The sequence below is a fragment of the Peromyscus maniculatus genome, chromosome 1, assembly GCF_049852395.1.
Source record: "Peromyscus maniculatus bairdii isolate BWxNUB_F1_BW_parent chromosome 1, HU_Pman_BW_mat_3.1, whole genome shotgun sequence".
NCBI classification, from domain to species: Eukaryota; Metazoa; Chordata; class Mammalia; order Rodentia; family Cricetidae; genus Peromyscus; species Peromyscus maniculatus.
This window is the reverse complement of record NC_134852.1, coordinates 211,704,552-211,721,601: the sequence shown is the minus strand read 5'-3', so window position 1 is coordinate 211,721,601 and position 17,050 is coordinate 211,704,552. Positions and strand designations below refer to the sequence as shown.

Below are 17,050 nucleotides of genomic sequence, written 5' to 3'. Positions count from 1 at the left end.
ACATTGCAGCTATCAGTTTGTGCATTGGGAAGGATGGGCTGTAGGTAGTTGGGGAGGGAGCCCCTGCTGAAGGGCAGCTCTGGGACACCAGACCAGAGGCTTCTGAAAGCCGCTTCCTGGTTGGGATGGAGTAGCTTGCCAACACCCATAACTTACTTTGCAGAATTGCCAGTGTGAGAGTAGCTGTCCAGCCATGTCAGCCACCTGGTGTGTGCTGACTGATGGCTGTCAGTGTTCATGCAAGGTGGCTTCAGGAGGAAGGCCAGATTGATTGGATGCTGACTGGATTACCCTCAGGGGGCCACTGCAGTGTGATGTGATCTGAAAGGAGAAGAGTACACCATCTCTGCATCCTGCCTTGTCTGAACCTGGAAGTCTTCTTCGGACTGCAGAAGGCATGGGGGAAACTGCAAGGTGCCCACGTTGGCGTCTGAACGCTTTCCTCAGGCTAGGCTGAGTGGAAAACACTGTAGGTTAGGCATGGAGTATGGTGAGGGAAGCCTATGATCCATGTGCTGAACCTTTGCCCTTGGGACCTTCTAAGGACCTTGGCAAGGAAGCTAAGGGGATAGGAATGATCAGGATATCCCCATGGTTCTAAACAATGTCTTGGAGCTTCCAAAATACCAGAACAGAGGAGCAGAGATTTGAGGAAACAGGGCTTGAGAACTACTTAGCCACAGAGGCCTGCCAGATTCAGGAAGCAAAGCACATGACTGTCTCAAAGGCTGTGGGATTTAGCCATCAGCACATGGTCACTTTGAGTTACCTCCAGTGAACCAGTTCAAGGTTTAATAATCTCACTATCAGTGACAACTTAAGGTAGATGCTAATAAACAAGATATAGGAAGCTTGAGCATTTGCAGCGCCGGACCTTTGCCGCAGAGAGGTTATGCTGCGTGCTCGGCTCTCAGGCTCTCTAGTAGACAGAAGGTAGATTCAGACTCAGACCTACAGCTCTGTTCCATAGCCTGCACTCCAGGAAGTCAGTGAGGAGGAGGCACAGTGACAGAAAACACCACCTCCTGCAGAACGTATTTAATGCAGGCTCGGATTTCCTGAAAGATCCTTTCCAGATGTGCACCACAGTCGGCTGCTGGAGCACAAGGGCTAAGGTAATTTTCTAAAAACAGAAAGCAGAAGAATCTGCTTTGTGTCACGGTGTCAGACAGTGACCATCCTCATACTCCTGCGTTGTCCTCCCTGGGCGAATATTAGAAACTTGTTCAAGATGTTGTGATTCTGCATGAGATATTAGAAGTCGCAGCGAACTTACTGGTACTTCATCATTGAAAAATGTCTTTCTCTCTGCATCTCTCCCATAAAGTAGCTTTATTTAAAACGTCTTCATCCTGTAAGTTCTCATGACTGAGGGGCTGTAAGGAACATTCTAAGATCCTTCTCAGTTTTGTTTTGGTCAGAGTTGATGTCACTGGCTTCACAGATGTGGCCTGTTCTGCACATGTGACAGGAGGCCCCTGGAGGGAAGGTATGTTTCTCCACTTGGGCTCAATGGATGTTTTTTATGGCAAACATTTCACATTGAGTTTGGGAACTAGAGGAAAAGGATGAAGGAATGAGAACAAAGCTGAATGGAGCAGCAGACGTTGTGAAGAACTCTGTGTCAATTGCCAGCCTTGTAAAGTGGCTTACATGGCATTGACCCTGTCTTCCAAAGTGAAGAAAGAAACCGAGTCACCAGCTAAGGGATCAGAGAGGGAATGTGGAGTAGAGAGATGTTCACCAAACAGAGAGCCTTCTATCTGCAAACTCACTGAGAAAACTTCCAGCAGCCTAGTGATGTGAACAGAAGTCCTAATGTTTAAAGGAGATTTCCAGAAAATTTCTAATCTTCCCCTCCCTACTCTTCCCAGGTTCTCATGTAGCCCAGGCTGGCCTCAAACTCACTATGAAGCTGAGGATGGCCTTAAACTCCTGATCCTCCTGCCTCTACCTCCCAAGTGCTGGGATGATGGCCTTGTAACACTGCAGCTAGTTTTATACTGGGGATCAAAGCCAGGACTCCCAAGTGCGCTAGACAAGCATTCTACCAAATTCAAGATTTTTGTTGGGGAATCAAGTCCTTCGGGACTGTATGGATCCTGGTGGGCTCCAAAGAGCCAAAGGAGAGTATAATTCATGGATAGAGTCAACTTCTCTTATGTAGATCCTCATGCATGCCCCACCTCCACATATTTCTTCATGATACGTAAGTGCCCACCACTACCTCTTAAGGCAGGCAAACGTGAGGACGGAGAGCAAGTCTATGCTAAATGACTTCAAGGCCCCAGGGAAAGGAAAATCAAGCAGCGTCTGTACCTCTTCCCTGCACAGCCGTTACAGACGTGTGAGAATTCCTTCTCCAAAGTTTGCCACCTGTGGCCACCTGCCCTGGGACCCTGAGCTGGTGCCCTGGCCTCTGTTGCCTTGTGAGTTGGATGAATGGTCCTTTAGAGAAGTCCTGTTCCATGCTCTCAAAGGCAACCAGGCATCTTGACACTAAAATCATGGTTAGTGGCAGAATGGGATGTGGATAACAACAGCAATAACATGGGAAAAACAAAAAATAGTTTTGTTGTTGTCATTCATTTGTTTGAGGCAGGCTTGTGTCTCACAGGCTGCATTTCTGAGATTTCCAGAAGGAAACCGCAGAGCTAAGGTGTTAAGCAGCATACCCAGCAGCTGTGGTTAGTAAGTGTCCAGCTTTCCTTTTCCTGTGGTGCCACTCAGGATCACCGTTCTTCACCCAGGCTCAGCACCACGGACCACATGGCTCTCACCCATGGGGTGTATCCCAGAAAGCAGTTTGAAGTTCATGGTGATGTAGGAGTTAGACCAGCCTTACTGTGAAACATGTTTGCCTATTCTTACAACACATTTTTCTGAAAGTTACAGAAAAAGTAGGTAAATGATCCCCCTTCCCACTGTCCAAAGACCATCTGCTGTTTAAGATGCTTCAAGACGTTATCATTATAATCATTTTTCTATTTCCAGTTAGCAGCATGCCCCCTTTAATGTGTTATTTTCTACATCAACCACTGTTTTTCAGATCTCCTGAGGGCCTCGTGGCATTTACCAGCCCTTTCTTCTTTAAGGGTGGGGGATTTTGTGTGACTGAGGGCGATGCATTTCTACATTAGTGCCTATTCATTTCCTTTTCATTTTCTCAGAGAAAAACAATCAGAGCTCATCATTGCTGTAGTCATGGAGATTTCATGTCTCCATAAGAAATCCAACTGTAGAGTTTCTTTGTTAATCCCATACTGGACATTTATGCTTCCTTGTTTAGATCACAGCAGTCCAGGCAGGGAAGCCACTGAAACCAATTACAGCATGATTCATAACTCGTAGTCAGCAGGTAGAGGTGTGTATATGCACGCTACCCCAGGGCTGCCGAAGCTGTGCATACAGTAGGTGTTCAGGTGGTGCGTGTTTGCTGGGCTGATACAAGAGCCAGTGATCTAACCACCTACCGAAAGTTGACTTCTCAAGACACCGTGTACTTGGAAGAGCCACAGCTGCAAACCCACACTCTATCTTTCCCACCACAATGCCATTTTCTGATGAATTATCCACACTGATCCTTTCTGTAGCCTGCCACCCCCCCTGCAGCTTGACTTCCACCATTTTGATACATTTTGCGTGCCCCATTACTGCCCCAGCAGCGTGGGTGTGCATTGGTCCTAAGTAATTCTTTGTTGATCAGCTGATAGAGCCAAGGAAGAGTTCATGACACACATACAGCTCACGTTACCTATCAGTTTAAAGTCCTTCAGGAGATCCCATGCCTTTAGGACAAAACTCAGTTCATCAATTCTTTTCTAGTCTCACCTACATCTGGAAGCCTTACCATTCTATCTGAAATGGTTAGCAGTGCTCCTGGCAAGGTGTATGTATGCTAAGTGTAGTGGTTGAGGGTCCTTGCTGGAGCTGGATGTAATGTGGTCATCCCCCAAACCCAGCCATGGGGTTCTATAACCTGGAAGGGTCCACACTGACCACCTCTCTGCTGCGGTTTCCTCCTTGACATCATGGGGTCCATGCTACCTATTTGTTGTCATGAGAGTGTGTGACTGTATGTTGAACACATAGACCGGCACCCAGAACAAGCAATTCCTTCGTAACTGTTACCATGGAATTACAATCAAAACATGATGATATGATGCTGCCTTCTGCCTGCCACACGGTTCTTCACTTTGGCCTGACAAATGTGCCCTTTCTTTTGTCTTGGGCCCTACAGCATGATATCTCTGAAGCCATTGCAGATATGGGTTGGAAGCATTTGCAAGGGAGCTGGTGTGTGGTTTTAAAATCCAGGTTCTGCTCTTCCCTCTTTTACTCTTGAAGACTTATTTAAGTATAAAATTAGGATTAGGGTATGAGGTGGGAGGTAGGGCAGGGAGGCAGCAGAAAGGCATTGAGTGTGAAGGGAATTAACCCAAACTAAGTGTTATCAAATACCACAGGGAAACCTGTTACCTTGTGTGCTAATTAAAACATTAGAAATAAAAAGATAAAGTTAAAACTTAAAACAACAAAATATCTGCCTCATTAGAATTGTCAGGAAAAAAACTAGGTCATTTGTAAAACTGTATATTAAATTCTTCATTTGTCTTTGGTTTTGGTTTTCTTAGCAGCCTTTCTTAACTTTTTCAAGGACTTGCTGACTGTGATGGAAAAGCCTGTTCTCCCAGCACTTAAGAAATGGAGGCAGGAGGATTGGGAATTGAAGGTCATTCTTAGCTGCCTATCTAGTTTGAGGCCAGGCTGGACTACATAAGACCCTGTCACAAATGAACAAAACAAACAGAATTAGACAAGGTATTATCATAACTCCTTCATATGTTTCTTATGGCCTCTTGGGCAGGAAGTTAGTTAAAGACAAGGTCTTTCTCATTGTCCTGTTGGAAACACTGACACAACATCAGTCACTGAGCTCCAGCTTGGCTTGGCCAGTGCATGTGACCCTTGGCAGTCAATGCTAGAAGGTATCTTAGAGGCCTGTGATGGGGAGAGATGTTGTAAAGGAATCATTCCTGTCTTTATTTAGAAAAGACTGAAAGTTGAACTTTAACTGGTACCACAATGCTTTATTTGGCACCAGAAAAATAGGAATAAAAGCCTGGACCAGAGGACCAGGATCAGACAGCCAAGATACAGCCCAGTCTTTCCCACAGGACCAACTGCATCACCAAGTTTCTTCAACATGGGGTTCATTTATTGTTCAAGAACAACCTGCTGTAAAGCCCTGGCTGGTTACCATGGTAGAAATACTCGTCACAGTCTTTCAAGCTATTACTCTAATGTCAAGGAGCTGCCACAGTTCCTCACAGTGGCCCACCTGTCCATAACAAGCTGACTCCAGTGCACTCCTGTTTGGAATTCTTCTATCAGTTTTCCCTCCTGCATAATGGAAGTCCTGTCATCTCCAACTGTGAATAAGTGTGGAGCAGATCTGATAGACCCTAGAAATGTGGGTGCTGTAACAGTGCCCACGTACTCACCTGGATTCTGATATTCTTGGCCGGGGACACAGAGGTTCCCTTTTGGGGTTCTTGGTCTCATTAATAAAAGAATTTAAAAACAGACTCAGAAGGAGGCTCAAGGACAATTTATTAAATTTTATTCAAGTGTCAGAGGAAAATTACAGTATAGGTTAGGTGAAAATCCTGGCTATAGGAGAAAATATGGAGGAAAAATCAAGTTCTCTAGGTCAGACATGGAATATTTAAAGTTAAAAGCACTCCCAAAAATGGAAGAGTGTACCTCCCTGGACTGAGTCTACCAAGTTGATCACAGTCCTCGGGGGAGGACTTGTCCTGGAGGAGGTGGGAATGGAGGGTGGGCTGGGGGTAAGGGGAGGGAGTGGGAGGGGGGAGAATAGGGGAACCCATGGCTGATATGTAGAACTGAATGGTATTGTAAAATAAAAAATATATATCACAAAAAAAAAATGGAAGAGTGTAATGAGCTGAGAAAAGAGCCCCAATCATCCTGCCAGTACAGTGGCCCTGTGGTCCCTCCCTCTGCGTCTTGGTGCGTATCCTGCTTGCTGGATGATCCCGGGTCAAGCAGAGGCTTGTTGATTTCCTCCGAACACTGGCTTCTTCCATGTTAACCATGCAGCTGCTTCCTTCCATTCCCGATCCCTGCTCACAGCTCATACAGCCTCACCAGCGTTAGAGCTCGGATCCTCATACCTCTCAAAATGCAGCCATGGGGTTCTGCTTAGAGCTGTATATTTTGTTTGATTCTCCCCATCAGGCTTATGCTTTCTGCAACATACTGATTCAATTAGCCAATCATTCTGGGGTCCAATTGTGAGTCAATTCTTGGGTTGTTAAGCAGAATGAGTGGTGTTAGCCTGTACAGAAGGACTGTAATCCCCATCACGGTGTCTTTAGTTAACAGTATGCTCTAGAGACCAGAGTCCCATCCAAGAGTGAGGGGGCAGGAGGGGTCTCCAGGTTCGGCCACTGCTGTCATCCAGGTTCTGTGAGGAGCTGTCTGAGCTGGAGTTGGGCTTTGCTGAGTTAGAAACCCAGGGCCATTAGAGCATTAATTTCATGGCCAGGAATTCTTTTTTTTTTTTTTTTCTGAAATTAACACTCCATTCAAGCTGAATGCCATCTGATCCAGTTGAGTAAGCCTGAGGTATCTTTAGAGATTTCCTGCAGAGAAGAAATAACTTCAGCCAGACTATAGAAATAGCCAGCAGTTTTATGCCATTCCATGTTGTTTAGTACAAGGTCGAGGGTGCCAGCAAGGCCTTGGCTGTGTTTGTGGTCCAGGTGTTCACCCATTCAGAGTCTCACCTAGTGGGGGAGGGTGGTATGCAGAGCACTTAGCTTACCCTGCAGCCCTGCTCCAGACATGTGCTGAGAGGCTTTCCAGGGAGTATTGGTGCTGTGTAGAAAAGATGAAGCAGATACCAACAGCTGTCCTGAGACCCCTTGCGATGAGCCCACCACCCAGGACACAGAGCCCCTGCACAGTACTGTGAGCTGTGAGCACTGGCAAGGCCTTTGGATGCGGTCTCTAGTTGAAACGGTAGGAAAGATCCAGGCATAGTAGCTCATGCCTATGATCCTAGTACTTGGGAGGCTGAAGCAGGTGGATTACAAGTTTGAGGACAGCCTTGACTACATAGCAAGATCTTATTTCAAACATAAGACAAACCATACCACCTCCCCCAAAACCTAGAAGAAATTGGGCCTCTACAAAACTTCTAACTCCTGTAGTCCTGCTCAGCCCGGTGCAGGAAACTTGGGCTTGCTGGAATGCTAGATCAAGCTAAACAAATTATAGTTTCTCTTGTGGAAAGGTAGAATCAGCGCTGGGCATGTCAACAGCCAACAGAATGAGAGGCACATTGCTGGATAATTTACATCTCCACGGTCATTGTGTTCTCCTATAGAAACAGGACTGCTGTCTGCCTAGATGACCTCACAGGAGGCCACTTCTTATTCAGGGTTTCCCCAACAATATCTCCTGAAGATCCTAAAACAGCCCCATGGCAAAAACAAGCCCTGTCCCTCCCCGGAACAGTGATCCCATGGATTCCTTCACTTCTGTGTCTCTGCAACTCTACCACCACTCAGGGCTTCCTGATGAATCGTGCTTACCTCTGCAGAGCTCTGGGAATGCTGACAGCCACGTCTTGGCTAAGGGACCCTGCAGACAAGGCCAGCTACAGGCCGGCTGTGCCCACAGAGAGCCTCGCCCACCCCTCTTGACTTTCCCTTTACTCCCAGAAAAACCAGCTCGTTACTGGCATGGGACTAGGGACATCACTGTACCTGGGTTGGGGGATGAGAAAAGACTCAAGAGACAAAGATATGCATTTTTCAAGGCTCTAGAAATTATGGGAGCAGATGGGCTGTAGGATCCAATTGTGATGCCAGGAACATGTTTCTGTATAAAGTAAATATTTTCCCACTGTGGATCTCCGGTGAGCGTGTGGAGAAGCATATTTCCTAAAGATGCAAATAAGTCTAGTCAGAAATAAATATTGAATGGAAACTTCAAAGCCTCTAGATTTCTGCAGTTATAGACCCTGAAGACTTCTGTCCAAACAAGCAGACACACACAGGTAGACGAAGGCTTGGGGCGGGGCAGGTGGAAGGTTGAATAAAGGAAGGATACACCCATATCTTTGTGTTCTCTCTCGCGCGCGCGCTCTCGCTCTGTGGGGGGGGCAGGGTGAGGGAGAGAGCAAGCAAGCATAAAGAGGCATATTGACAAAGGAACTACTGTTATGTCTGGCCAAAGACTGTTTTTTTCTCTCTTCACATATATATTGTATTTGTCATAGACACATAATATATCATACATATTTATGGGCTATGGAGGTGACATTTCAATACATGTGCATATGCATGTGTAATGATTTGGCTAATTGGCATGTTCATTACCCCAGAAATGTATCATGTCATTGTAGTGTGAAATCCAGAATCCTCTCTACTAACGGTTTTGAAGTCACAATTAAGTGTCAGCAACCACAGTGGCCTCCTGTGCTGTGAAGCATGAGAGTTCAACCCTCTGACCAGCCATACTCTGAGTCTATTACCAGCATCTCCCCACACCCCTTCTTTCAGTTCAGAGGCCTGGAGTGTTTTCAGTGTACCAACGCTGCTTTCTGTTGCAGATCTCGCCTTGCAGATTTTTTTACCAACTGCCAGCCAGAGTCAAGGTCTGTTAGCAACTGTCTCAAGGAGAACTATGCAGACTGCCTCCTGGCCTACTCAGGACTGATTGGTAAGACCAGGGGAAGGGGCAGGGGGCTACTCTGGATTACAGACCTGTCTACTGTAGCAAGTGATGTCTGCACAAGAGACACCTTTGAAGATAAGTTGGAGAAAGGAAAAAGGGAAGGAGGGAGGGAGGGAATGGATGCAGGAGAAAGGAGAATTGGGGTAATTGTGGAGCAGGAAGGCCACAGATTCTAAAGGAAGGGAAGCATCTCCATTGGGGAACTGGCCACCTAGAACAGAAGCAGGGGAACAGGGCCACACAGAACATGGCCGTTGGAAGAAGAAAGCAATTAATTAACATAAACACAGTTAATTAAATAGGGGAACTTTGGAGAGCAGGAGCTTGGAAGTCATAAAAGCTGTTTCCAAGAAATGGCCCTTTGGAAGTGAGTTTCCCAATACCGTGGAGCTTCCTGCCATTATTGTTCTTGGTCACTTGACTCCGATGTGCAGGGGATTTTTTAAGGCTAATTTTTTTTTCTGTAACTAACCATTTGAAAGTAGAAACAGTATTTTTTAGTTTGGGAGGCCTGTGGCACTAGGAGAGCCATATTCTCAGTATTGAAGAGAATAGTGAAATTAAACAAGACCCCTGTGTATGGGGGAAAAGTCCAGAAAGAGGCAGACTTACATCTGGGGTGAACAGAGCTGGCAGGAAGACAGGCAGCTGTCCCCATGTACCAGGGATAGCCGAAGCTTCTCTGTCAGGACTCCATCACAGTTGGCATTTGAGAAGGAACATTGAAGAATGTGAAAGGCGAGAGAAATCACTGCTGTCATACAGCCCTGGCTCGGTGGCATCTCCCTGCCAGGGCCCATGTCAGAGTCGTACACATCGCCGGCAGGAACTAAACCCCCCACCCCCACTCCCCACCCCCGCATCTAGAATGAGAGCATAGGCTAACCTCGTCATCAGAATGTCTTCAGTGAGAGCCTTTGGTTTAAGTAAGAGAGTGTTTAGTGCGAAGCTATTTCTAGTTCTGACACCCCAGCCACTCCCAACTTCTGAAAAGATGCCTGTGCTCCCACGTGTAATGCCTCTAATAAAACTGTCACAGTTCCTCCAGGTATGCACCATTTCTGTGGCTCTGGCCGAGGAGTGTACACGCCCTCCGTATTCAAACTCTCCTTAATGAAGGTCTTAGTCCCTACCTGGGATTGCATATGAAATGATGGAATTGCAGAAATAACAAAAGCAATTAAGGCATGCTCACTTTTTAAAAAGGAAAAATAAAACCAGGGATGCTCCCAGAAGACAACGTTAAGTCTCTGCAGATGCAATCACTGTTAGCGCTTCAGTCTGTGTCCTTCCAGGAGTTCATGCTCATTAACTCCCCTGTGAGCAGCCAAGGAGAGGTACTGCCAGCATTTCTGTGAGATCATTCCTAGGCTTGGCAAAGCCTTTTGTGCCTGAGCATGATGAAATGGAAGGAACAAATGGTAGATGGAGTGTGTTGTGCAGGCCAAGAAATGTTTCTCCTGGGTCTGGGTCTCTTCTACGTGATTTCCTGAGCCTGTGTTGCCTATGGTGCCTAACTTCTGCACAAAGTTTGTTTCTGCCTTTCCATGTGTCAGGGATCCACTAGATTCAGAGGTGCATTGGTCTTGATTTCCTCATTCTGTACCAGTGCCTGATGAGTTAGACCTCCCTGTATGGTGCAGATTAAATGCTCATGCTAATAATGAGATTCAAGTTCAAAAAAGTAAGACCAGTAGGGCAATGACAATATGTCCTTGACCCCAGAAGAGCTTCCAAAAACTGGATTGCTGACCGATTTCTTCTTCCTTCATAAAAGCAACTAAAAACAGAAAGTTCTTGGCATCCATGGGCAGTGCCTGGTGTGAGCCACCCAGGAGAAGACATTTGGGTTGTATTAAATATAAATGCATTGTATATTTCTCCCAGTGGAGGACTCGCCGGGAAAGCCACAAGTCATAAGCAGGAAGGCCCACACAGCATCTCTGTGGGAACTGTTGTGGATCCATAGACAATACTTTAGAAGTCCTTGACTGGGGAAGTTTTATTGTTTCTTCCTTTTTATTCTTTTCTTTTATTCTTTCTTCTTCTTTTGATAGGGTCTCATGTAGCTAAGGATGACCTTGAACTCCTGATCCTCCTGCCTCCATCTCCCAAGTGCTGGGATTATAGGCATGCACCACCAAACCAGCTCATGGGGTGCTGGTGACTGAACTTCATGCAGGCTCGACAGGACAAGCATTCTACCAGCTGAACTACACCCCCAACCCCGTTTCCATTTCTTTCACACCTTAGATGAGTTTATTTAAATCAGTTGAGGATCTGGGAAAGGAAGCCTCTTTATATACATCTGTAGACATTCAGGCTCTGGGGACCTTATTGGAGGTGTCTGCGCTTCCCTGTGTTACCCTAAAGAAACCATTTGCCTCTGAGTAAACTGGATTAAAAGCCTTAAAAGAATTCTTAAGTTATGTGCACCCAGTACTATTTATGAAGATTAATGACATTTTCAAGAAAATGCAAGGGATTTGGCAACTCATGCGTTCTAAGTTAATTCTCGCCTTCTCCATGACATCCATACATTTGTGCAGGAAGAAAATACCCTAAATACAGCCCAAGGAGTTTGCTTTTAATTTTTAAAGTAAATGTATAAATTATTTTATGTGCTTGAGATAAATTGCCAAGAAAATGCACCGCTTAACTTAATTTCCCACCCGGCAAACACAGCCTTTGTAATTAGCTGTGGTATTTCTACCGTCAGACCAACATTTGTTTCTTTTTAGGCCACGGAAAAGTCCCTGTCAGCACAGGAGGACAACTGCCTTGTCTCTCTGTCTTTCAGGCACGGTCATGACCCCCAACTACATAGACTCCAGCAGCCTCAGTGTGGCCCCGTGGTGTGACTGCAGTAACAGTGGCAACGATCTGGAGGAGTGCTTGAAGTTTCTGAATTTTTTTAAGGACAATACGTGTCTCAGTGAGTTTTTTAAAAATAAGAAGCATGCCAACGCATACATGTTTTCCTCTTCGAGCTAAAGCACTCTGTCATGTTCCTCCATCTCCTCCCTCCCTCCCTCCCTCCCTCCCTCCCTCCCTCCCCTTTCCTGGTGGCTCATGGTGACTCTTGCTTCTTTTGGCACACTCAGTGACCCGGCAGGGAGTCTCACAAGTGATGAACTGGGTGCTGCCAAGACTGTGCTCCCAAAGGCCTATGAGGACAAGAGATTCAAGTAACTGAGGGTGTATTATGTGGAAAGAGTAATTCTACTCACAGATCAAATTTTGATCTTGGCAGCCAGTGTAGAGTTCATTCCCAAGTTCTGAAAACCTGGTAGGAATGTACAATGTGAAAAGCTCAAACAAAGTAGATAGGACAGGTCTCCAAGGACTGCGGGGAAATTAGAATGTTGACATATACAGCCCCTCACATTGTGAGGCCTGGCTCCGAGGAGAGGCAATGGATCTACCTTGGTGGGGGGATCTGGCAGTGTGGGGGGTACACTCAGGATGTGGGTTATCTTGGGATCTGAGCTGAGCCCTTGTGAGCAGGGTGCTCTTCTTTGGGAACAGGACTGGTTACTGTTGTGGTACTCTTTAGGCAATTTAGAATCATGTTTGACAAAAGGGATTGGGATATACAGATGTGAACCTGGGCATCCATCAGCAAAACTTACAAAGTAGGACACTAGGTCTCCCTCGCACACAGCTCCATGATGGGTGAGCATGCTCTGGATGACTCTCCAGATGAGAGTCAACTCCTGTTGTAGGGAGTGTAGAGTTCATGCAATTTTATTTTCTGTACTCCACACAAACCACATGAGATCCCTAGGAGATACAGGTATCATATCCATGTGACAGCTGAGTAAAAGAGGAATGTTCTCATGGCCCTGGAGTGGTAGAGTTATGATATAAAGCTTCAATCCTTGTGCAGGCCCCCGCCTCACAAAGACCTTGTGTGTAGCTGGTATTGAAGGAGCAACTGTTAGAAGCATAATCCTGAACATCAGGTTCAGCCATCCCCCTGAAGAACTCTGTCCTCAAGTGATAAATTCTGCATGATGCTATATGCTTACTGGCTTTTGAAGAATTAGCTGGTAATTTACCAACTTTTTGGAAAATAACTCATGGACATTTCACTAAAATTTCTACATCATTTCCTCCATTGAAAAGTAAAACCCAACTTGCTTGATACGTGCTTCAAACAATGCAATTGGAATGCCTTAGTTTGGTTCTTCTAAAAATAAAATGATCTTTTGAGTTGTTAGGTTGCATTCAGACCCACAAAATGTGCCTCGAATGTGGAGGCATTTGCTGAGACTTTGGGTGTGCCAGCATGTTAGAGTTGGACCTCTTGTTTAGGCTTCATTTTATGCATTGTTTTTACTTTTACTTCTTGTACTCTTCTGGTTGAATGCAAGTTTAAGCAAAAATAAAGCAATGGAAAATTTGTTCCTCAGAGAGAAATTAAAGTTGTCCCTCTTTGGCAACATTTCCATAAAGGGGAGAATAGTCTTATTAATGACTTCTAAATAAAAATAAATGCCAAAAGCAGCCAACAGCTTTCATAATCGTTCCATTTATCCTGGTTTGGATGGGGCACAGGACCAAAATGCAGTGTCTTACACAAGGGCCTGACCTAGAAGCTATTACTGTTTTTTGAATGTGACTTCTATGTGGAAACCTTGTTCCTCCTCCCTCCAATTAAGCCAGACTTCCCTCATATCTGTCTACCCTGAACACAGCTGCAACCAGTTGTTTGGCTATAGTTTGGGGATGGGAAATGGTCATTTTAAAGCCGATTCATGGCAGGTAGGTATATAGGGATGAGAGAAGACTAAGGTTGAGGAGGTGAGAGAGGGCTTGTGTCAGGAAAGCAGATGCACCTCCTCCCAGGGGCCTCCCTGAGCCACTTTATCTAGACACCAGCCTCCTTCCTCCAGCATTCCTCCTGCCCCTCCAGGCTTCATTGTCTCTTAGCATTTACCATCACCCACGTGTGGAAGCTTCTGCTTTTTTGCCTTCCTGGCCAGAAGTTCTATTGTGGGTATGGCTTTGGTCTTACTTTGCTGCCACTGCCGTTCAAGACCTCATGCTTAGTACATGGAGCCACACCTGGAATTTAGTAGTTAGATCTAGATCTGTAACCTTTCAGTGAATGAGGAAGAGAGTAACTGAACTCAAAGGGGTGAGGACAGCACACCTGGGAAACAAGGATCGTCTTCACAAACGACAACTCTCTGTGGTGCGTGGTTCGAGTCCCGGGGTCACTTAGGCAACCTGGTCTACAGTTGCCCTTCTCGACGCTCTGTGTAGCACGTAAACCACAGTCCCTCACTAGAACCATGCGCTGCTGCCTTTGTATGTTTGGAAGCTGCCTCTCACAGATCCTGCAAAACGTAGACACACAGAAAACAAGCTTACAATTTTGCTAAACTTGAAGGATAACAATTTTGAGACAAAATGTCACTTCTAAGGGGAAGATTGGGCTTCAGTTATTCTGTCTTGTATATCAAAAAGTGCCAAGTAAGCGTCATATATTAGCAATTTGCACTTTCAGGTCCCAAATGAAGGAGTTTGATTTCTTATACAATGAATATGAAATAAAAAATTCCTAAATCCAGGGCAAATCCCCAAAGACCTGATTAAAAACTGTTTTTTATTCATTTTGGGAAGGGAACAACACAACCAATTTACTCTTGCCATAAAAACAATCTAATCCCATGAAATTATAATAAGCTTTGAAAGTTTCACGTTTCGAACTTTTCATTTAGACAGGGCTGTGCCTATCTAATTATGCAGATTCTGTTTGGAAGACTGGAAGCAGAAAGGAGAAAAATAATCACACTTAAATTTTCAGTAGATATCGATGAAGTTTAAGGCAGATTTTTCTTCTGAAGAAACTGGCTGCAGTTTGCTGCCTGGGTGTGTTAGGGCTGCCTCAGCTTCAGGGGAAAGAAAACGACACCAGTTAATTTTCATTCAGTGTAGAATTCTGACACAGCATAGGTATTTCGTTTTTCTTGGAAAAGTGATGTAGCTATGATGTTACTTCTGAGTTTGAAGATGTCTTTCAAAGGACTCCCTAATAAATACTTGCTTTATGTATAGTAAGTGTCTCGCTCAGTGTTTAATGAATGTGTTGATTTTTGAGCACCTGATCCAAAAGATTGGCTCTCAGAACCAATAATGGGGATGAGTAGATGGGTGAGTGGTTGGGTGGGTGGGTGGGTGGATGGATAGATGGATGGATGGGTGGGTGGGTGGATGGATGGATGAGTGAGTGGGTGGGTGGGTGGACTAAGGTTTGTTCTGGGACATCCAGTGCTGTAACCAGAATTGCTCTTGTACCTCTTTGGCTGTATGCATCCTGCACGTTATGCTTGCTCCTTGCCTCTGAATGGGATTTCCTTTTATTTTACTGCAGAAAATGCAATTCAAGCCTTTGGCAATGGCTCAGATGTGACCATGTGGCAGCCAGCCCTCCCAGTACAGACCACCACTGCCACCACTACCACTGCCTTCCGAGACAAGAACAAGCCTCTGGGACCAGCAGGGTCTGAGAACGAAATCCCCACACACGTTTTGCCACCTTGTGCAAATCTGCAGGTGAGAAGTGGGTCTGGCTCTCCCCTTAAAGCTGGCTTCTGGGAGAACACGTGCTTATCGTCTGAAAGATACACAAGGAGAGGCGGCAGTGCCACCCAGATTTGAATCATTTTTCAAAACAAAATCTTTGCGTGTGCACACATGTTCATATGTTTGATGTGGCAGCCCCATGTGCATGACGAAGTCAGAGTACAACCTTGGTATCAGCCTTCTTCTGCGTGAGCCAGGTTAGTTACGAGCTTTGGGGATTATCTCTGCCTCCCATCTCATTGTACGAGCACTGGGATTCCAGATCCGTGTTACTGTGTCTGGCTTTCCCTGGGTTCTGGGGATCTGTTCTCAGGTCTTCACACAGGTATGGTGAACACTACCTGTTGTGCCGTCTCCCCAGCCCAGATTTGAATCTGGAAGTTGCGTTATAAACATCATAAGAGGAGACTGTGATGTCTCATAGAGTGAAGGAAAGGATGGACTGTGGAACTGACTGCTACTCGCTGAAGATGTGGCTTTGGTCAAGGCTCTATAAAGTGAGGAGTCTGGGCAGATGTACCACTAAGGATTTTTTTTGGGGGGTGGTTATAGAGTTGGGTTGGCTGTCTATATTTTTGGCTGATTCCGTGTTCCTGATAAAGCCACAGCATATCAAAGTGAGAGTGTTCTTGGCTTGTCGCCATCACAACCATTCAAACATGGCATGAAATGTTGACCTGTCTCCGAGGGGAGTCCGAGGCAGTGTTACTAACTGCTGTGTAGAGTCCTGGAGAGGCTAGTTATTTACAAGGCAGAAAGCAATGCTGTTCCAGAGGAAGGGGAATTGCACAGTACCGTGAAAAACCTTACATGTGCATAGAGGACAGTGAAAGTGATCAAGAAACTTCTTAAAGACCAACCCAGGTGTGCCTGCGTTGAAGCAAAGTATAAACATGGCAGTTCCCCCCTTCTGTCGGGGTGTGTTTGTTCTGACATTTTATTGAGTTTCCATAGTAGTGCGTATTCAACTGTCTACAAGACTTTAGTGAGTTGGAGGTTTTCACAGTTCTAATGCACTTAGGTTCCTTGGGTGCTCTCCTGGTGGCTGATGGGTAAGGGCAATGACTGTGACACGGTGGTCTAGCTCTTGCATCTGAGGACCTGGGCTTCTAGAAAATGATGTTTCTATTCAAGTGTGCAGAGCTGGTGGGTCACAGAAGCTGGGAATCCAAGAATGGCATCTGTCCATGGTTGTTCCTGTATGCTGAGGGAAGAGGTGACTATATGGTGGCTTGTGGTAATACATGGTGCACCCCAATAAAACTTACCTGGGGGTCAGAGGACAGAGCCAGCCACTAGACTAGACATAGAGGCCAGGCAGTGGTGACACACACCCTTAATCCTATCACTCGGGAGACAGAAATCCATCTGGATCTCTGTGAGTTCAAGGCCACACTGGGACCAGAGCCAGGCATGGTGGCACACACCTTTAGTCCCCACACTTGAGATCTCATGCCTTTGCTTGGGAAGCACACACGCCTTTAATCCCAGGAAGTAAAATGGCAGGGCAGAAAAGGGTATATACGGAAACAGGAACCGTATATACCTTTAGACGGAGGGTTTCCTGGAGGTGAGGTAATGGCAGCAGCAGTTCAGCTGGGTCCCATTCGGGTGAGGACTGAGGCTTTCATTCTGAGGAAACAGGATCGGCTGAGGGGTTGGTGAGGTGAGGCTAGCTGTGTGT

At 45.8% G+C, this 17,050-nt stretch overlaps 1 protein-coding gene across 6 annotated transcripts in view; it reads left to right on the top strand.

Moving 5' to 3' along the window:
• The window catches only part of Gfra1 (GDNF family receptor alpha 1), a 222,045-nt gene that overhangs the window by 177,927 nt on the left and 27,068 nt on the right, over positions 1–17,050 (top strand). For all 6 annotated transcript variants that reach the window (XM_076563392.1, XM_042266306.2, XM_042266315.2 and 3 more), the window contains 3 exons: positions 8,648–8,757; positions 11,573–11,707; positions 15,155–15,336. In XM_076563392.1, the coding sequence (XP_076419507.1) occupies positions 8,648–8,757; positions 11,573–11,707; positions 15,155–15,336 (427 nt within the window). The remainder of the gene's footprint in view (positions 1–8,647; positions 8,758–11,572; positions 11,708–15,154; positions 15,337–17,050) is intronic.